A 21,739-nucleotide genomic window follows, 5' to 3' on the forward strand; every position below is an offset into this window, starting at 1 on the left:
ATACATGTCGGGCGAATTGAACACGATCCTGGGAATTTTGTTAGGGTTGAGGAGAGCAGTTTCCGCAGTGATTCGACAATTCTCAAGGGTTGGACGGTGTTGAGCTAGATGAAATGCTTGACAATTTGCCAGGTGTTGTGTAATCCCCGAGGCATCTCGCAGATTCCCAAAATGCCCGAAGAAATAAAAGACATTTCGTGATATTTGCACATCAAAATGACTTTGTACTAGTAGAAAATTTCATTCTCCCAAAATTTCAACATTTTTATTTTTCCCTCTTACATCTGCATGAATTTTTTATCATTTCAAGGACACTGAGAGATCCCTATTTTTTTTTTATACTCCAGTCTTTATCGACTGACTGGTTGGCACCTATTGTCGAATATATACCATCTGGCAACCTTCAGTCTCGTTTGTCGGTTATAAGACCTTTCTCATTGCCTATTACAAGCTCAGCCTAGAGACATCTAGTGAAATGAAATCAAATTGAATCCTGGAGTCCCATCAGATTGATAACAAAACAAAAGCTCTGCTTTAATTTCAGAAGCATTTACGGGTGGGATTATTATAACAGGAGAATTCAGAAGGAACGAACGGTTCTGATATCCGAAAAATCAAGGCCCTCGCAAATTTTGCAACTACTATTTCATGGCCGTCAACTACGTCAGCAAACTTCTGTTGTCAACACCAGGTCTGACTATTTTATTTTTCTACAGTAAAAATAAAGATAATCAACTTGGAAAAATTGTAGATTCAGCAACGCAGGAGGATCTGTGATAGGGAAGGGAACGGTAAAATCAACCCCTTAAGCAGAAACTCGTTCCTCAACAATTTTTACCACTCAAATGACTAGCCCTTAACCTCAAAAACATCCACCAAAATTCATTCAATCCGTTTGACAGTGTGAAAATTTTGGGGTAGGGTGAGTAAAATGGACCTTCCTCCCTCATAATTAAAAAAAAATTTTTTTTTTCCTCAGAAAGCATTATCAAACGAATGCAGTTCCTTTGATTCGCCGTCAATAATGATTCCAATGGTCACCGGTGAACATGTACAGTACTTTCATAACGACCAAGTGCCGCGCATGCACAGTAGTTGTCACAGCCAATCAAATAACTGCTTTCAAAACCTATATTAGCTAGATGCGCGCCCCATCGACATCCGATTTAAAAAAATGCATTTGCAATAATTCCATGAAATAGTGAAATACTACCCGCATATGGTTTCAGTTCTCTAAAAAGATTTGTAAGAATTCACCGGAGAAAATCATTTGATTTTCTGTGGTGTGAAAAAGTAAATTTCAATTGAGTTCCTGAGTCGCCCGTTCAATTCATGTATTTTATCGGGATTAATCATTCGAATGTAAAAGGGCAAGAGGGTTCATTAAAAAAAAATAGGGGATACGGGATTGGGATTTTACCCACACGGTCCATTTTACTCTCTTTTATCCTATGAAGCTTTCTAGAAAAATATTTAGAGATTGATATAATTATTAATCTACGTCGCACTCAATCTCGTCTTGTTCGTAGTAGATGACGAATTCTATTGATGCAGTTATGCCGGTGAATGGAAAGATTTTGGAGACATTGTGGAATCCTGTGGAGATTTTCAAAAGACCAAGACAAGTTAAATATGCGGTTCTCATCACGAATCGTCCTATTTCATTGAGTGAAGATGTGGTGATGCCTATTTGGAAAGAAGGTATTGACTTCGAATAAAAATCAGGAAATATTACATATTTCCAATATTATTATTAGAACGAAACGCCATTCTCAAGAAATGACGAAATGACCCCGAATTTCCAGTTTGTTTACTTCCGGAAGAAAATTAATTAATTAATAATTAAATTAATTAATTAATAATCGTACATGAATTTTATTCTAGCAATGATAAAAATCGCTATTGACGGAGGGGCAGACGTTTGGCTTGAATACATTGGCCCACTGGCTGAAGAAATATTCAAAGGAAATTATCCAGAGTTAGTTCCAACATTAATAACTGGAGATTTCGATAGTATCTTACCAGAGACCCTCAATAAATTTAAAAGTCTTGAAGTTCAGATAATTGAGACGCAAGACCAGAATTATACCGATCTTTCAAAGGCGCTTATCCAACTGGCTGTACATTGTAAAACTCGTAATATTTCTGTATGTCCTGTAAATCCTTCTACTCTTCACTTATGCAAATATCTAGTCTAGATTACCGCCATTTACCAACTACTCACCAATTCTCGTAATTACTGTTCCTCTACTTGACCCCGATCCCATTATTTCTAATTCAAAAACTCACATGTTCCTTCACGATCGTAAACCACTTTTCCTGTTGAATTTTTTTGTCAGTCCCATGTCTTGTTCCACAGGATGTACTTACAGTTGAATTTTACATAGCATTTTCGTTTTTCGTTTTTGCATAAAGTTGTGGAAAAATATTCAGTGGATATATTCTTACCCAAAAAATCACCCAAAAAAGACCAGATGAATTATATTCGTTAATAAATTTGTATTTCCATTGCAGTTGGACGTAGTGTACGTTTTCGTCGGCAATGGAGGTCGATTCGATCACATAATGGCAACCATTAATACCTTGTACAAGAGCAAAACATTAATGGGCGACAATCACGTAATAACAATAATTTTCTTACTGCAATAATTCCAGTTTTCCATCGAATCATATCTACAACTGTATTTCCAGGTAGAAAAGATAATTCTAGTCTCGGGCAACAGTTTATCATGGCTATTAAGGGCGGGAAAACACAGAATTAAAATTCCCGAGATTTTACATGAAAAAAATTCATGGGCTGGTCTCATTCCAATGGGCTGTACCGCTAATGCATCGACAACGGGCCTCAAGTGGAATCCGAGTAATTATTTTCTTACGATTATATTCTATAAGCGACTTGTTACGCTCACGTACATTACAGGTACTCCATTGAATTTCGGAGGAATGGTCAGCACATCTAATACTTACGATGGATCTCCCGAAGTTACTGTGAACACAGATTCAGATATTATTTGGACAATGGGAATTGAGCCTTTACTGGAAATGACAAATATCTGTTAACATTGATTTCTCATTTAAGATTCAAAGTTAGATGGGAAATTATGACGGTAGGGAATCTAGCTAATTACCGGAGTACTTAATCTCATAAACGGGTGGGAAGTTTCAATGGATTATTTTCATTTCGAAATACCTAACGGAAAATTTACAGGCAATTTCTTGTACATTCTGTTAACCGCGGACTTTTTTCACTCAATACAATATAGCAATGCAAAATTATTGATTTTACAAATTGTAGCTGAATTTATTAGATCATTTATTGACAAAAGTAGGAAATATTGGAGGAAACCATGACTTTATGATTTCAAAAATTCACATTACCAAAGTAATTGTATGAATGCGTGTGTACTCAAGTGAAATTACAGTAAAAAATGCATTGCATTGCATTAAACGACCGTTACACAAATAGGAGTATTTTACTTTACTACTGCTCCCCACTAGTAATTTGAGAAATTTTCACCCAGACGGAGTCACTCCCTTACACCTGAAGGCCATGACTCCATAACTCGTGACTCAAAACCATTACGATAATTGCTCGGATCGTCATGGAAAAATAATAAAGCCCCACACACATAAAAACTCTAGACCGAGCCACAAAATTCAATAATTCCCAGCCAAATGAAATAGTATATACCGGAAACAGTGGTCTGACGATAAGCACTAACTCATCATCTCGTACTTCTTTGAATATTGATGTAGATGGTAATTCACTTTACGGAGAAGTGTCAAAGTACATTTTCGCATAAATCCTCAGTCTCTGCGGTCAATTCGCAATCATCAAATGTATCGGAAGCGCCATAAATTCGGTCATTAAGGTTGTTGCATCGTAAAATTTTTGTTTAACACTTTTCGTTAAAAATTTCACGGTGAAGTTCATAAAAATGAGCTACAAAATGAGCCCTTTCCGTTTGCGGTCGACCTGTTTGAACTTGAGATATAAATTTTTGAAGTTCAAATAATTCAACGTATGTTTAAATAGAGCCACACCCATTAGAATTTTTAAAATATCAACCGCTTGACAGTTTTCGAAATAAAAAAAACATGAATGAATAAACGAAAATCAGAGAAATGGTTGTTCACGAATCGTTAAAAGCCATTATCGAAAAGAAAACCGAGAAAAGTAGTCAGGATGTTCCAGCTGACGTGGATCATCGCGATTTTTTATGACAAAAAATTGAAACGAGAAATGGGGGAGTGGCAGAGGATAGAGCGAGAGTGGGGTAATAGAATAAAGAGGGATAGCCACCGAGAACTTGAGATCTGCAGTATTACCAAAGTCGATCAGCTGTCGTAGTGTTTACATTCTCCGACGGCCGCCGGGTTCTCTTATAGAGGGGCATACGGCCTATGGCCAGTCTTTTAGCGTCCGTCATACCGTTGCAATCGTCACGCATAACCGACACAAATAAAAAATAACATTGTTGCACGCATTTGGAATAATTTTCGTGGGTGTAGGTGGTGATCTGTGCAACAGGTTTTCAAATGCTAGGGCGGACCAATCACGTGGATGCCAGTTATTTCGGAGCAACTCGTAAGCACTTGCCAAATACTATTGAAATTGAACCTGAATGGAACAAAAATTGAGTGCGAGAAATTCTGAATGAATGCCAACCGCTTGTGAATGCGTTATTATTCTTCATTATGACACTTTCTCAGTCCTGATGACTCAAAAAATATAACCATACAGTCGGCTGCGTTAAATTATAAACAATGCGTTGAGTAATTGGAGGATTATTATTCGGGTAATTATATGGGAATCAGTGGTCGTGTTTTTCTGTTTCTGTTTGCGAATAATATTTGTGTCAATATAATTCAATGATAATATGCAATCAGTTTAATGTTACTCCGGGAATATTCTAATTTTCATTATGTGTGTTTTATGAAAATGTTAACTTATCGTACGCGCAATTGTAATTTCGTTGATTATTCATTTTGATTGACAATTTCGCGGTGTAGTGGAACAATTTGAGAGAGAACTTATCGATTTTCACTCCGGAACAAAGTCTATTGTAAAAATTGAATGACAATTTCGTCATTATTCTCCCCAATTCACTTCCGCATGTCTACTTCCTCCATGTTGACCATTCGTCGTGAGGTAAAAATACACGGGGCGATTTATCGATTGTCGTAACGTAAAGGGAGCAGAACAAGTTGGAAGGGCGAGTGGACACAAATTCCACTCTATATCATTACCAAACCGAGAGGTAAAAAAATATTTCGTCAAAAAGAAGACGAATAAAAATCACAATCGGTAGGATTAAAATTTCGAACTAGTGGGGTAAAGAGAAAATAAAGGGAATTGGATGAAGCACGACCTCGAAATAAGCGAAAGATCTCTCGTAAGAGCCTGATCCCTGCATACCGAAGAGGATTATGCAATGGCCCCGATCTCGGTGAATCGCTGTCGATACCAGCGTGACTTTTACGTAATAACAAATTGTAGTTGTAAGCGGCATTCGTCACTGGTCAATGATCCAGTGAATTGACACGGGTAAAAGTAGGAAGCTGTTGAGCATTTCTTCGCGTGACCTTTTACAATGTGATATATGGGAAATTGAGTGGAATTCATCGGGGAGGTAAATTGTAGTTATGCATTGTTAGATAAGGAGTGATATTAATAAATCAAGTGGAGTTAAACGTTGGCTCGCTTTAGATCGTCTGACCCATTGCTCTGGGCTCGAGGAGATACTTCGTAATCTGGCCAATGTCTGTGTGTCACTTTGGATATAAAATTCATGTGAGAGTTCATTCGGGGAAGGATCAATCGTTTTTCAAATTTTAGCGCGGCGCGAGCTTTGAATTTCCCGGGTGATTTTACGGCTCCGAATTCACCTGTTGCTCCGATTCCAAAGAAATTGAAAAAATCAAATATAAACACATATATATTTATACTTTCAATATTCCCCCCAGGCTATTTATTAATTATTATATGTACAATTATACAATTTAGTTTCTCAAAATCTAATAGTGAAATTAAAAAAATCGATAAATATATTCCATTTAGAGAGAAAAAACCAGAAATTCATAAACCCTGAATCCCCATCCCTTAGATATTTCCATCAAAGCTTGCGGAATTTTGCCACTGGACAGGTCAAATAATACATGTATCCTTTATACGTTACGATAATTATTCCAGGCAATTGCGCAAAGTGAACGTACACGTAAGTCCTTTCGCCCCAAAGTTTCCTTGACCCAACCTATCAGGTTCAAACTTCCTCGAGAAAACACAGCCTCTCATAGACATGTCTCTCCTTCTCGTAACTATTTAATGTCCAATGCACGGGTTATTTGGCATTGTCCTGACCCCACTCCAGGGCACATCTCCAATATTGACCAAAAACTCTGGTATGTATCGAATATCGATAACGTCATCGTTTGAAACGATCAAACTGTCTGGGTTGAAAGCACCAATGGCTCTCAAGTTTTATTCCGGGAATATGCATATTTATTGAATATCGAATCGTTTGTTGATCAGGAAGTAGTTTTATTTTTTCGATAAGGTCGTTATCCCAATGGTAGAAATTCGATCAGTATTGCTGATGTCTCGAGATTGAGGAGTTGATGCAGATTCAGTCTCAAATAACAATTTATTATCATCATTTCTTATAAAAAATTTATTTGAATTTTTAGTCTAGTACTCTTTAATTTTCTCTCATTGCACCATTCGCATTCCCATCCATCCATACCCAGAAAGGATCCGGAAACAGTGACGTCACGGTCTGATAGTAGGCAAAAGTTACATAAAGCTTAACCGGCGCCTTTTGTGGATATTCACACCCTTGGTTCCTGTAAACTCCAACACGATATCATTTTAACCAGGAAGAAAATCCAGCTCTGCTCTGTATATATGTACACAGTTGAGCCAAGTATCACGTGAAAAAGACAAGATAAAATTCAACAGCTGCTACGATACCTTATTCCCTCCTTTTCCCTTATGTTCTTCTATTTTTCGTTTGAGAATTACGGAAAGTCGGTTCTCTTTTCACTCGGAATACATCAGGATCAGTGCTCTCTAGCTCCATTTGTTCCGTTTCAATTGCCCCGATATTGAATTGCTAAACAGGAAAGACTCCAGGAATTTCTCTTCAACGAACGATCGGGTTGCTGCACTCGACAATGGGCTAATGCATTCTTTTTCTCATACCTGTCTGATTCGGAGGAGATTTGATGAAAAATTTAAAAAAAAAATTGATGAAAAAAATTGATGAAAAAAATTGATGAACAAAAAAAAAGTTTTTTGATTTTATTCAAATGGGGATGACGTTTTTTTAATGAATGTTATTAATGCGGTGACATCTGGAGAGTGTCGGACAGGAGCTGGGGGAGGGGCAAGTAGAAATTTAGACGCGTGAGTGCACTGGTAGTACTCATTACACTCTCAACAAGTCGAGGAGTTTATTTATCACAGGGAGGCATACAAACCTCGAGGCCACTGGAAGCGATAACACCAAGGTTTTTGTTCCAATTCTTGATGATAATTTTGATAGGATTCGCCAATTTTTTTATGACTGCAGGACAACTCAAAATGACTCAATCAAATTGATTCTATAAATTTCATTCCACGATCAAATATTTTGAATAAATTTCATTAGCGACATGATTTATTTTCTAAAATTCCTAAAAGTTTTCCGATACATGATCTCACGTGATATAAATTGAAATAAACCTCTTCGTGGATGATGTTCATTTTTTTTTAATGCAGAATTAAATATTTTTAGTTGTTTGTAGATTTTTCGGGTTAAAGATGAATCCGAATTCATTCATGTCTCGTTGTTGTACCCAACAGCAATAATAGATCAATGTAAAGGATTAGAACGATTTATTTGTCACTTAGAGGGGCCACGTGATTAGTTTAAAAGGGAGAAGCTGTTGTGTTTCATTGGTGAGAAGTACTTGTCGCTTCTTTTGTAGACGGTCGATTTCCGAGGCAGACCCTGAATGCGCCACATCTGTCGACGATGGTTATTAGGGTCAGTCACAAGAGGTCTGCTGATTGGTGTCCAAGGCTTCTTCTGTTTAGGCATTTCGTGGCTCACCCTGTACGTGGGCCGCCCGCCAATTAGCTATTTTACATTTTTTTCACTGCATACACCAATGAATTTTAACAATTCACTCTTCAAGTCAAACCATGCGTTTACACGAAAATTCGACGCCTTGGACTTGAATCCCGGTCTGGACTTTCCATTTTTTTGTACAAATTTCTCGCAAAATTCGTTTTTATTGCGAATATTCCAATCCTGTCTAATCTACATCCTATCCAATGGTTTCTATATCAATTCCCTTCTTCGACGTCAAATTATTTTTTTTATTATTATTTCCAATTCTCGTGACGAATTAATATTTTTCCATTTCCCGATGATTCGGATTTCCTCTGGATCATGACTTTTGAATTTATTCAAAGCTTATCTCCGTTCTGCAACAAACCGAGTAATTTCTTTGAATATTCAATGAAATTCTAATTTTCCGGTATGACAACTAACATCGCAAATATATGGAAAAATAATTGACTCACTTTCAACTGTGCAAAAGATATTCAAATTCCTAATTATCTGCGATCCGCTTTCCTCAATTATTAATTGAAAGAGTGCGAATTACTTTTTCAAATGGATTTCACTACTTCACTTGGATCAATTCAATACAATTGGAAATAGCGAGCACAAAATATCAGTGAGAAAATAGAACTGAACTGTTTCTATTCTAGGTTCTGATCGTTTAAACTCGTCGTTACTTCGGTGTTTACATTCAATTATAAAAGCTCTGTCGGTTTTTCAATGACAAACAATCCACCAATAATTTAAAATTATCCGTGATCTGTCGGTGGGTGGAAAACACTGGTAATAATTCTCTCATGAAAAATTCCACGGGCGTATAGAAACACGCGTGCACTCATCCTCAACTGCGGTATATTGCCACCAGAGAAGTCGATAAACGCGCGCACTATACCCCATGGATTTCATGTTTTTTTTTTCCATTCAAACAAAAGATTTCCACCACCTGTGTAGCATTGTGATACCATTTTTTTTTCAGTTTTTATATTTTTTGGTATTCGAGTCACGGCGTGAAAAATTCTGTAGCTTTCAGCGTGAAAAAAAAACGAGCAAATATTGACGAGGGATTTTATGGTTCGGCGACCGCAAGTATAAAATTTTTATTAAAACGGAATGTCTGTGCCCTGGGAGAAGTTTCTTTATTTTTCTTTGCCTTAGTCTGATCAAACATTTTTCGTCATCTATTCCCTTTTTAATATTTACTTCCGTTGAATATTTATATCAAACTAAAAAAGCACGCAATGTTCATGAATTTTCTGGAATTCTAAAAAAAATTCTACGGGTTTCTAATTCAATAAAGGTCCAAAGAAAATGAGAATAACAGATAATTTCAAATTAATTGTAAATTCGATACGAAATTTCTCTGAATTGCCACGATTAAAAGGTCTTTAATAATTTCTAAATATTCAAAAATATCAAAAATTTACAAAAAACATATCCGCCATTTAATTGAAAATGTTTGTTTAGCCGAGCAGAATTATTTATTTCCTAAAAAATTCGGGTGGATTTAAGCGACCCCTTATGAAGTAAAGAGGCCGTTCAAAAATTGCAACACGCGTACAATCGTACACGGATGCGAGTAATTTAATTTGCATTGGTTTCAGCATCAGTACCCTCACTAAACGATCATTGAATACTATGCTCCCCAAAGACAAGGACAAGTTCATACACCCTGGGTACCGCATATTTACACCATCGCCGGGTGATTTGACTCACGAAAAATGTTGGCCATCTGTTGGCTGGGTTCGTAACAAATTCAAGTAGTAAATAATAGTGCTAGTAAAACGGGCATAGGGAATTGCAATTAAAAATTAAAAAATTTGCCTTTCTAGTTTAAAAAAATTGGCGGAATTAGCTGACCACTTTTTTTTTTTAATTTACCACATATATTGAGAATTATGTCGACAATCACTGAGATGGTTTAATAAAATTTGTTTTCCTGTTGACATCCCATTAATTCCGCATTGCATAAAATCAGCGTTGCATCATAATTAATTAACTGAACGACGAAGCCGAATGATAGTAGCTAAATGAATTTTTATTACGAAATCTGGAAAATTATGCAATAATTGTTTTTCCTGATTGACATCAATGGATGGACGGATACTATGAGGTGTAAATTTAAAAGGTATTTCTTCTGCATGCGCAACTGAAACAGCTAAAGGAAACAAAAATTTTAATTATTTCAATTGATTCGATTGTGTTTTTAGTAGATAGAGAGAATTTTCCTGGAATTTTCATTATTCATCAGTAAAATTTCAACTTTATACGGTATAAATTCTGCAAACCGGATTATCGATGATTAATCAATATCCCTGGCTGCAGTATCATCCGTAAATATATTCCTGATGCAGTCCATATGAATCCTTGTACTGGTTGTTCAGTGCATCGTGATAATCCAGTTTCCATTTAAGAGCATAACGATAAATTCTGAAACCCCGCACACAAACCGAGAGTATATTTCTTCCACCTTGAGAAACATCAACCGCTCCTCCCACATCATGAAAACCTCCAACGAGCCAGTGTAACAATCACAAGATTTAGTTCACGAGTGTGATACTGTGAGATAATAATGCAACCAAGTATTATCATCTCATTTTTATTACTCTTTCCTCTTTACTGCAGGTGTTTTCGCTTTCATTGGGTTTGCAAACATTTAACAATGAGTATTTGGAGGTAATTGTAGGAGTAATTGTTTGTATCCTCAGGATTATAAAGGCGTCATGTAACCTCATGACGGAGAATGACGGAGATAAATTTCCGATATCTCGATCATCATCTACAGAAAAAGAATAACGAATGTGAAAAATACGAGAGCCTGAGATAAAATGGACAACCATTAAACATTCTTCTCTTCTCAATTGTTGGACGCTTTCTATTTTTAAACGAACATGAATAGATAAATTAAGTATTCAGCAATTAGTCGATAGATAGACTGTAGACGATGGATTGAAATTCTAATTGGCTGTGCTTCAACGATGTTTTTTATATTAAATTTATTGTGTCCCTGAGCAATAAAGAAATTATCTGAGAAAGACTAATAAAAATGTATAAATAAAAAAATGTTCACATTATATTTTACTCTATATTTTTTCCGTTTTCCGGGCAAATTGAGAATGTAACTTTCTCGATTTCCGTAGTGAATAAAAACATCTCCGTACATTTTACGTAGGGATATTAAATAATAGATGAAAAAAAATGTAATTAACAGCGATAACATCCCCTCCCCTCCAACAAATTCTTTGCGTCTAAGAACCTATCACCTGTGTTTGAGGATTCTACTATCTTATCAGTTGAGCCACTAAGACCAAGACTAAAAAAGAAGAGAGGGATTCGGAAAATCTCGTTGTATTATCACTGAGAATCTGTATGGGTCTCGTAATTGCCCACCGAGATATGCCCCACTTTATACAATAGGTTCCGTATTTTATGGTCTAGTCTGTAACTCGAGTGTCTACCTTGATCAACACTCGGTCGTCAGTCTGGTGTTGCATTGGTGTTGCCTTCAATCGTCAGTAACATCACTCTTTATTTCGGTTCAAATATCTCCATTGATACTTAACAAACGATTTTCCTTTCAATTATGTGGTAATTTTATCAAGGGAGTGACGTCAGTGAGGTTTGTCCTGGTGATTACAGCTGATTATCGTAAGTCATAAAGAAATTACACGGTAATCTGCAATTTTTGCCCTTTGGGCAAATGACTGAGTAGTTTTCTTTCATTAGCATTCGAGTCTCAACCGTAATCATCGATAACTGGTTATCAACTTGTTGTTACAACAGGAATAAATGATTGATTAACCATAACAAAGTCGAATGTCGTGATGATGGTCATTGGCTGGACCAGGGGATATTCCCATATTATTCATGACAGATGGAATATTAAATCGAATTATTTTCTGACCATTTTTTTGTGATTTTATAAACGATTTACACAATTTTATTAGAGTATTATTGTTTTATTAATACTATTACAGTTTTTTTGTCTATTTTCCTGGTGAATTGATCGATTACTGGAAATCTGAGAATTCTGGAGTGAATTTTAAATATTAAAAGCCCGCAGCTGAAAATTCTCGACAGAGAGTGATTGCGTATTGAAATGATCAAGATATATCCGAAGATTGAAGTTCCAAGTGAATTTCAATCTCACAAAATGCTTGAGTGCAGGTCCGCAGTAGAGGACAGGAAATCTCGTATCACCTATCAGGATCATTGATAAGATAATCCCGTTTTAATTGGGCTCGTCTAATCATGTAATTTTTCATCGCACTTGATTCCAGAGTTATTCAATTCAAACTCGTCACGAAAGCGAGACCATGTGTTTTATTAATAACTTTAAACTAATTGTTATTCGGTGAATTCCACTGAGACGTGAATAGGATGCGCAAAGAAACTCATTTACACCTGTGATGTTTAAAAAAACAACCGAGTATCAAGGCTGAAATAACGAATATTGCCTCTCACGCTGAGTGTTATTCCATTTTTCATAATCTTTGGCTTGTTAACACATCAAAGACACGCGATATTTATTGTTGCGCTATTTGCTCAAGACGTCTTATCAAATAATCACAGCAAATGGAGGACGAAGTGTTAGAGACAACAGTATTCTTGAATTTGAAAATTCGTAATTGTGAAACGAAATAAAACGTCAATTAGTAATAGCGCATGTCTGTACAATTATTTACAAAAGTTTAAAAACAGTCTGCGCTTGCGTTCCACGTATTTTTTCAATGTCAGAGCATTAGTCAAGTTTATTTTACTTCCAAGACAATTATTTTAGTAATTTCGTGACATATATCTCCTCAGATAAGATTCCAACAAAAAATACTCCACGTAATATGAATCGCGCGTTTTATGGGTACCAATTTCTATTTTATTCATAAAAAAGTAACCACTTGGAAAAAATCATTAAGAATTGTCTTGTCATCTGCGAGAATAGTAAAAAAATCATCCTTTACAATTAGCATCTAGCCTTGACGCTGCACAAAAGATCCTAGCGTAGAAAATTATTTCCGACTATTAAACCATTGTGCACCATTCCATATCACATTTCAGGGAATTTCATATCAAGTATTGCATACCCTCGATGCCAACAAGTGGAAAATCAGACGAATCTCGTAAAAGAAAGAGTGATTTTTTTTTAGGATGAATTCCCATCGATTCCACACTTCAGTGGATTCAAATTAGATGACTCCGGGGAATTTGTAGAGTCGTAAAATAATTCGATGCTTGTTTTTTTATCAGAATAAACGGTGCATCAATCAAAAACACTTGAATCGACACGAGGATGGGAGCTTATCCACTATCCATCTAACAAAATACTCTCGTCACAACGCATCAAATGAAGGCTCTGCTCCCATTACGAATTTAATACCATTCCGACATAGCACTTCCTCATATCTCACTTGCAATGTCACTCTGGATCACGACCTCGTGATTCACAGTCACTGAAAAATGGAGGAAATTACCACTGACCTAGTAAACTGATAAAGAATATTAAAAAGAAGCAAAAATGAGTTAAACGCACACGCGCGCTGTTATCAGCGATCGGCATTGATATTATCAGCAATCATTTATCATAGATAAGCGTGAAAAATTCCGTGGAAGTCTGAAGAAAAAATGATAATTTAACTACCCAAGTACACGTTAACAATGAAACCCACTGGGAGAGTGATCACGTTGTGGGGCAGTTGGTGATTGTCCAGAGCAGTTGGATTATTATTGAATTTATTGGTTCTTTTTTCTAGGGAAAGGGATAAAGCCTTTATCAATATGGGGGGCATGTTCAGGAGCGAGGAGATGGCTTTGTGCCAGCTGTTCATTCAGCCAGAGGCCGGTTATCTTTCTGTCTCAGAACTTGGTGAGACCGGAACAGTCCAATTTCGAGACGTAAGTGGGTCGATTAATTATTATCTCGTTCACTACTTGAGCGTGATATTTATCAATTCTCTTTTCGCATTTTTCCTTCTATTGCGCGCCATCATTGACAATTGAAAAGTCCATTGAACCCGTAATTGCAATATTTTTTAGTTATTTTACCATTTTATTTATGCATGTGGGAATGTTCACAGCTCAATGTCGATGTGAATTATTTTCAACGGAAGTTTGTCAACGAGGTAAGAAGATGCGACGAGATGGAAAGGAAATTGCGTTACATAGAGGCTGAGGTGAAGAAGGATGGTGTTCAGATACTTGACAACCTCACTGACTTACCCAGGGCACCCAATCCCCGGGAAGTTATTGATCTTGAGGTAAACACATTTTTGTTATGCAGGCAGAACATTTGTTTGGAAATAATTGTTACCTAAATCATAATCCATGTTATACAATAAAATGAATAATCAACAGATGGATAAATACATTTCATTCATGAATCGAGGATAAGGAGAAGTTCTCTACAATCCGGCTACAAAATAATTTGCAATTCATTTGAGCAGGTGATTAAACTGTCGATCAAAACAAACTTCGATTCACGGTTTACAATCCGCGGAGCACTTTCCGCGTGGAACATTGGCGCAGATTATGCACGTGAACAATTCAATCAAATTTTCCATGGTCATTTCGGATCATAACGATTTCCAAGAAGCCTATCGTAAATTTCCCTCGATATTCTTTATCTGTGTATTTGTCTATGTAATAACAAAATTACTTGTATCGGGCCTCGGCCGCAGGAAGTACCCGAAAATGACTAATGAACTATTGAATGTTAAGGAGCTTTGAGTAAATAGTCATTAAATATATGACTAACGTCTCATACTTAGAATTGAAAAATATGAAAAAGACATCTTTTCACTCTTATCTTCTTCAATTATTTTCCACTGAGAATTGAAACGGTCCGAATTCGCGAAACTGAATTCATCCGAATTTAATACGACATTCGAAGAGAGTTATCGAGGCGAGAGAAAACCATTCGTTTTCCAAAATTGATTCATTCCAGAAAAATATTGAAAATGAATATTTTAACAAAACAACGACTTCCTCAGGCACACATCGAGAAAACGGAGAACGACATTCTAGAGCTGAGCCACAACGCGGTAAATCTGAAGAGCAACTACTTGGAACTTACCGAGTTGCGTCATGTACTTGAGAAGACTCAAGTATTTTTTACCGAGGTACCTAAGTAATCCACCCCAGAATAAACAATAACACCTTACACCATCCCGTAATCGATATTACCGTTTAGTCGAAGAATCAAGGCTCGTTTCTGCTTCTCTATCAACAGGAGGAGGCAAATGACTCAATCACGAGAGCACTGATAACCGAGGAGCAGCAATATCCAACTGGAGGTCGTGGACGTCTCGAGTGAGTTTCACCTTAATCTCCATTAATTCAATTTCAATTTAAACTCAATGGCATTCAGCTTCCATGAACTCTTCATATTTTTTTCTCTCTATTCTTTCATTATAGCCAGTAAAAACTGAAACACTTTTCAGATTCGTCGCTGGGGTGATTAATCGCGAGCGAGTACCCGCGTTTGAGAGGATGCTGTGGAGAATATCCAGGGGAAATGTATTTCTACGGCAGGCAGAGCTTGATAAACCACTCGAGGATCCGAGTACGGTGAGCTCAGGATATCTCAGATGTCTGATTGAAACATCCAAGCAGCTGCCACAAATCAATAATTTGTCGCACAGCCATCATAATATAGTCGTGTTCAAATTACCTGAATTTGCAAAATTATTATAATTTTATTCAATTAAGGAGACAAATGCTGAAATCAGGGAAAATATTCTGGCGTTGTGAATGCGTCAATTTGCCATTCATGAATAATTCTCTTTGATCTTGATTATTCTTTTCTTGAAAGAAAATTAATTGGATTAATGATCGTTATTTTAGGGAAATGAGATATACAAAACGGTATTCGTGGCGTTCTTTCAAGGTGAACAATTGAAGAACAGGATTAAGAAAGTCTGCACTGGTTTTCATGCATCTCTTTATCCCTGTCCTAATAGCCATGCCGAGAGACTGGAAATGGTTAAAGGCGTTCGTACTCGTCTTGAGGATCTCAATTTGGTATTCAAAGAGAAAAGTTAATCCTAGACGGCAAATCGGGTAGAATTGTTTTTTCAATTTTTATTTCTCTTCGTTTCTTTGAGGTTCTCAATGAGACTCAGGATCACAGACAGAGGGTGCTTCACAATGTCGCGAAGGAGATACCAAATTGGAGTATTATGGTGCGCAAGATGAAGGCGATTTATCATACGATGAATTTGTTCAATATGGATGTCTCCAAGAAGTGCCTGATTGGAGAGTGCTGGGTGCCCATGTCTGATCTCGGAGTTGTGCAGAATTGTCTGACAGAGGGATCGGTATTTAGAGCAGATTCATTTGTAGACGAAGAATTTCAGGAAGAAAACTTGCATTTTCTCTTGAACCTTTTATTGCACTCGATTTAATTAATAAATTCTAGTTGAAATCATACAACTTTAGCAGTATACTGAACTTTTGAAAAAATCATTCTGACAGACTTTTACGGGAACTTGAACAGAAACTGAAATTTGAGAAAGCACAAGTTTTCCTATTAAATTTCTTCGTACATGACTGTAATAGTCTGTATTTAATATTTCACTGTTTCGTAACTTCAGAGACAGTGCGGTAGCTCTATACCCTCATTCCTGAACGTTATTCATACCGACGAGGATCCACCAACCTTCAACAGAACCAACAAGTTTACCAGGGGATTTCAAAATTTGATTGATGCATACGGTGTAGCATCATACCGCGAGGCTAATCCGGCTCTGTACACTATAGTTACATTTCCGTTTCTCTTTGGGATTATGTTCGGTGATGCGGGTCATGGTGAGTTGACATAAAGTATTTCGAGATGAATAAAAATTTCAAGCTAGCCTGTTTTGAATATCTGCACGTTTCTGGATCAACTTAGACGAATTTGAGATATATAATTTCACATAAAAATGCACAATTTTTATTACACAATTCATTAGGAATACTCATGGCTCTGTTCGGTGGATGGATGGTCGGCTGGGAGAAAAAATTGCTTGCAAAAAAAACAGACAACGAAATTTGGAATATATTTTTCGGCGGTCGATATATCATTCTTCTCATGGGCCTCTTCTCGATCTATACGGGAATTATCTACAACGACATATTCTCTAAATCCGCTAACGTTTTTGGCTCTAATTGGAACGTAACTTACGATTACTCCACGATAAGCGATGTCGGAAAGCTCACACTAAACCCGAATTCATCGGATGTCTACGCTCAAGTGCCTTATCCAGTCGGTATGGATCCAGTCTGGGCCCTTGCTGAGAATAAAATTATTTTTTTGAATTCATACAAGATGAAATTGTCAATTATCTTCGGGGTTGTTCACATGATCTTCGGTGTATGCGTCAGCGTTATCAATATTGTGTAAGTAAAATAATTCAATTGTCATATAAAACTAATGAAACAACTTAAACAATTTTATTTATTTTTCTAGGCACTTCAAGCAGTACTCTCGCCTATTTTTCGAATTCCTCCCACAATTACTGTTCCTCGTATTGTTATTTGCTTATCTCGCAGCGCTGATGATCATCAAGTGGTTTCTCTATGACGCCGCGTCGAAAGGTCAGCGTGAATTATCAATTAAAGTTGCTGTTCTCAAGCGTTGAATTACCTTAATTGACAATGATTTACAAGCAAGTCATCAAAGCGGGTTCCTTAATACCATTCATCTAGAGTTTCAACAGATAATTAGCGTACATTAATGCGACTCAAAACGTTCCTTTCCACTTCTGAGATTCTCGATTTCCTGAATAAATAAATTCCTCTTGAACCTCGAGTTTCTCGCATCGTACAATCCTCTCAATAATGCAAAATATATCTTCCTTTAGATTTTGCCTACACCCCAACATGCGCTCCGTCAGTTTTGATCACCTTGATCAACATGATATTGGGTGGCGAAACAAGTATGCCAGAGGGCTGCTCACCATACATGTTCGCTGGCCAAGCGGCTCTCCAAAAAGTACTGGTACTGGCGGCTCTCGCTTGCGTTCCAGTTCTGCTCTTAGGAAAGCCCTTATGGTTCTTATTCAACAGATCATTAACAAACAAGAAAAAACGAAGAGTGAGTAGTTGCCCCCAATCCCTACAAGCTCCCCTCCCAACATCCTCCATTCAATTCGGAGTTCAATTTGGCCAATTCATTCTCCGTCACCTTCAGCTAATGATTAATTATTTAATTAGGGTCATGGTGTCCCATCGCAGGACATCGAACTCCAGACTGATATAGTCGTAAATGCATCGAATGGTGGAACAGGTGGGGCTGTTGGATCAGGTCATTCGGATGAGCACGAGGAGGATAGTTTTGGCGAGATAATGATCCACCAGGCGATTCACACCATCGAGTATGTCCTCTCGACGGTCTCCCACACTGCCTCCTATCTGCGACTCTGGGCCCTTTCATTAGCTCATGCTCAACTCTCTGAAGTACTATGGGGTAGAGTGATGGCGGTGGGATTGGGGGCACTGGAGGGCGAATGGTGGAAATCAGCACTCCTGTTCGTTGTCTTTGGCGCGTGGTCATTCTTCACTGTTGCTATTCTCGTTATGATGGAGGGATTATCCGCCTTCCTCCATACACTCCGACTCCACTGGTACGGTTATTTAATTATCAATTATTTAAACTGTCATTATCTCCGCCATCAACACGCACCTCACTAATTTTTGCAATTAATTATTGGGAATTGATTTCAATTATGATTACACTGGAATCGCGCTATAGTTGCACCTCTCCGCAATTTCTGCTCTCGCGTATCTTTCGGTTGTTCTTCTCTATTATATACTGACAAGGAATTTGTTTGTAATTATTTGCAGGGTTGAATTCATGAGTAAATTCTACGTGGGCCAAGGATACATGTTCCAGCCATTCTGCTTCAAGAGTATAATGGACACCGAAGATGCTGAGGAATAAACTCCTCGTTTGATATCATAAAATTGTCAGAAATTGTACACATAATGAATTACTAGATTCAAATCAGATACCCATATTTTCCGAAATTCTACGATTCAACTGATGCTAAACTTTGGTTGTAACTATTTTATCACTTTTATGACAAACTTTTTAATGCAATTCCCAACGTTTTCAGCTGTTTTCTACTCGATGCAATAAATTCTTGAATGAAGTGCGCTCGATTGTGCCTAACAGAGCGGCTCTATTCTTCCCGATTTTATCGTTGAATTGTGAGTCAACTTGGATTATGGATAATTGAAAAATAAAAAGAGAAGATGATCCATAAGAACAAATATGTAAAGTTGTTTTATTCGTTCATCTACGATCACAAAGAGAAGGGAAAATCCTATTTTTCATTTGAAATCCATCAAGCGATACGATATAAATACGATATTCAGACACTTGTGTGCACCAGCTAGTATTTTTTGTAGAGCCGGTAGATTCCCGTCTACAACAGTCTAGATTGACTAAACCATTGTAACGCATACTTCCTTACTAGAAGTATTTTCTTCCCTCAGTGTGAAAAACGGCAAGCTTTTATCTCGGAAACTAGTTCTGTCTCCCTACATGCGTAAATGAATCTTTATTACCCAGAGGAAAACACATAGCCCTGGATTGCAGCTTCATTTAAATTGCTCGCTGAGAAAATGCGAAAAGTATTCTTATAAACTCGGTGAAAAAAAAATGAATAAATAAATTGAGTACCTGATTCAATCTCCCAGCAGGAGCTACAAAGTTTACCGTAATTAAAAAAAGAAAGAACGGGGAAGGAAAAAAAAGTTTGTAAATAGCACTTGGCTAATTATTCAATCACGTTGCTAGGTGGTTGCCGTTTAATGGAGAAAATGGTGGGGCTGAGGGGTGTGGGAGGGAATGAAAGAGGGATTGAACTGGAGGGATGAGGGGCTGGTGGCGTCGTTGCGGATTAAACTCTCGGCGTTGGAACTAAACTGAAACACAATTATCCCTCAACTTGTTTAGCATATCTCAGGACCATGTCACTGGGAACTTGACTCCGGGATTATGGAATCAGGATGGATACACATTAGGTCGATGTCGCGTGATAATTGGCTCATTAACTCTGAATTGAATTTCCAACTTGAATTGATGAATTATTCACGAATCCATTGCTGCAAATATATCGTTGCGAGATACGAGAACATACAGTAGTAATTTATTTTTTTTTACTAATAGCCTTTGCTCCCGCCATTTCTTCGGTGAACAGGCAATCAAATTTTCAACTTAGATCAGAGGAAAAATGGGTTACAGCAATTTTTTTATTGGAATGTAAAACGTGAATTTATGTGTTGTGGAAATGTTGAAAGGAAATGTTCTGTATTCCTCAAACGTGTCTCGACTATACAAGACCTGATTCATGTACCGAGTGGTATAGGACAGCCTATGGCATTCAAATATTATTCAATTACCCTAGAATTATAGGTCGTCGTACTGAAATTCTCGTGTGTCGTAGTTAGCGCTGCATTTTCCTTCAATAGTTGTGCAAATTATGGGGTTGCCTGCGGTTACGTGTTTTCATTCCGCGTCAGCCCATCGGTGCAGGATACGGTAGACAGGAGTATAGCGTGTCTAATGAAGACTCTTTTGGATGTAGACCAACTTATCCACTGTCGTGTCCTTCAATATAACCGACCTCGACACGCCTCCCATCTCCGAGATTGTCGAAGAAAGAGATTGCCGAGATATCCTGTCCCCGGTTCCGCGATTCTTTCGACTCCCGGGGTGGAGTTAATGAAAATTGTAATCTCTTCAGAGTCATTGCCGAGGATAACTACTGCAGTCTCTAAAGAGCTCCACGATTGGATGGTATTGACTACAGAAGATTATTTCCACGTGCCCAACAAATCACTTGATATTGTTTAAAAATTTAATTAAACGGAATTGACGGAAAATTAAAAATAATACAAACTGGGATAATACTGGGATGAAAATGCGAAACTATTTTTTAAACATGAAATCCCAAGCAATTCCATTCCATCCATTCAAAATTCCATTCAATTTTGATAACGAAAAAATGATGATTTATTAATTTTTTCAGTATGAAAAATTATGGTAAAATGACTGATACATTTTATGATCATCGGGCCGTGGAGGACATGAAAAATTTATATCCCATGAATTTTCCTTATCGCAAAAGTTGAATAAAACCTCTCTAAGAGCATCCTGGAAGACCATAAAAATAAGAAAGAGCAAAAAGAATTGGTGAGCGAGTCGGAAGTACCCGTACTGTCTAGTGCCACCGGTTGGGCTTTTTTCCAGTGGAGCTTTCCACACTGCCATTCATCCCTTGCCCTCATCCCGAAGTCACTTCTCTCCTTTTCTCCACCATTCTCCATTTTTCTTCTTTCCACAGGTCAGAGGTTTAATGGTCCAGTAAATAAGAAAGTTCGGCGGAAATTTTCCGATGGCTCAACAAAAGTCAATGGATCCACGAGTAATTCTTTTGTAAATTTAATTGGGACTCGATGGATTAGGTAAGAACTTACCCTCAACGATTTTTTAACAATAGTCAATTTATGTTCTTTATCTTGTAGAATTATTGTTCCTAACATTTTTTTTTTCATTTGAAGCATCAGGTGCAATGAAATTATCTCATCTCATCATCTCAACACATTATTTTTTTTTTATTATCAGTTTACATCCGCTTGATTCTATCTGAATA

At 37.2% G+C, this 21,739-nt stretch overlaps 2 protein-coding genes across 10 annotated transcripts; both read left to right on the plus strand.

The window, feature by feature from the left end:
- The first annotated feature begins 491 nt into the window (after positions 1–491).
- LOC105267176 (thiamin pyrophosphokinase 1) lies at positions 492–3,463 on the plus strand. 8 transcript variants are annotated; one of them, XM_011305837.1, is made up of 7 exons: positions 492–691; positions 752–922; positions 1,530–1,701; positions 1,885–2,147; positions 2,515–2,619; positions 2,692–2,860; positions 2,921–3,463. In XM_011305837.1, exons 3-7 carry the CDS (start codon positions 1,533–1,535, stop codon positions 3,058–3,060), a joined length of 846 nt encoding a protein of 281 aa, XP_011304139.1. In that variant the 5' UTR covers positions 492–691; positions 752–922; positions 1,530–1,532; the 3' UTR covers positions 3,061–3,463. The 8 variants fall into 8 exon arrangements, with proteins under 8 accessions (XP_011304139.1, XP_011304137.1, XP_011304142.1 ...); XM_011305835.1 differs by having other exon boundaries at positions 1,533–1,701; XM_011305840.1 differs by having other exon boundaries at positions 1,555–1,701.
- Positions 3,464–4,316: 853 nt separating this feature from the next.
- Positions 4,317–19,346, plus strand: LOC105267178 (V-type ATPase subunit a family protein Vha100-2). 2 transcript variants are annotated; one of them, XM_011305843.1, is made up of 14 exons: positions 4,317–4,588; positions 13,853–13,994; positions 14,177–14,356; positions 15,089–15,217; positions 15,328–15,407; positions 15,539–15,665; positions 15,942–16,118; positions 16,202–16,414; positions 16,691–16,904; positions 17,051–17,477; positions 17,548–17,675; positions 17,942–18,174; positions 18,294–18,703; positions 18,924–19,346. In XM_011305843.1, exons 2-14 carry the CDS (start codon positions 13,878–13,880, stop codon positions 19,018–19,020), a joined length of 2,532 nt encoding a protein of 843 aa, XP_011304145.1. In that variant the 5' UTR covers positions 4,317–4,588; positions 13,853–13,877; the 3' UTR covers positions 19,021–19,346. The 2 variants fall into 2 exon arrangements, with proteins under 2 accessions (XP_011304145.1, XP_011304144.1); XM_011305842.1 differs by lacking the exon at positions 4,317–4,588 and adding an exon at positions 11,533–11,753.
- Positions 19,347–21,739: the final 2,393 nt, after the last annotated feature.

The sequence above is a fragment of the Fopius arisanus genome, unplaced genomic scaffold (assembly GCF_000806365.1).
Source record: "Fopius arisanus strain USDA-PBARC FA_bdor unplaced genomic scaffold, ASM80636v1 scaffold00045, whole genome shotgun sequence".
NCBI classification, from domain to species: Eukaryota; Metazoa; Arthropoda; class Insecta; order Hymenoptera; family Braconidae; genus Fopius; species Fopius arisanus.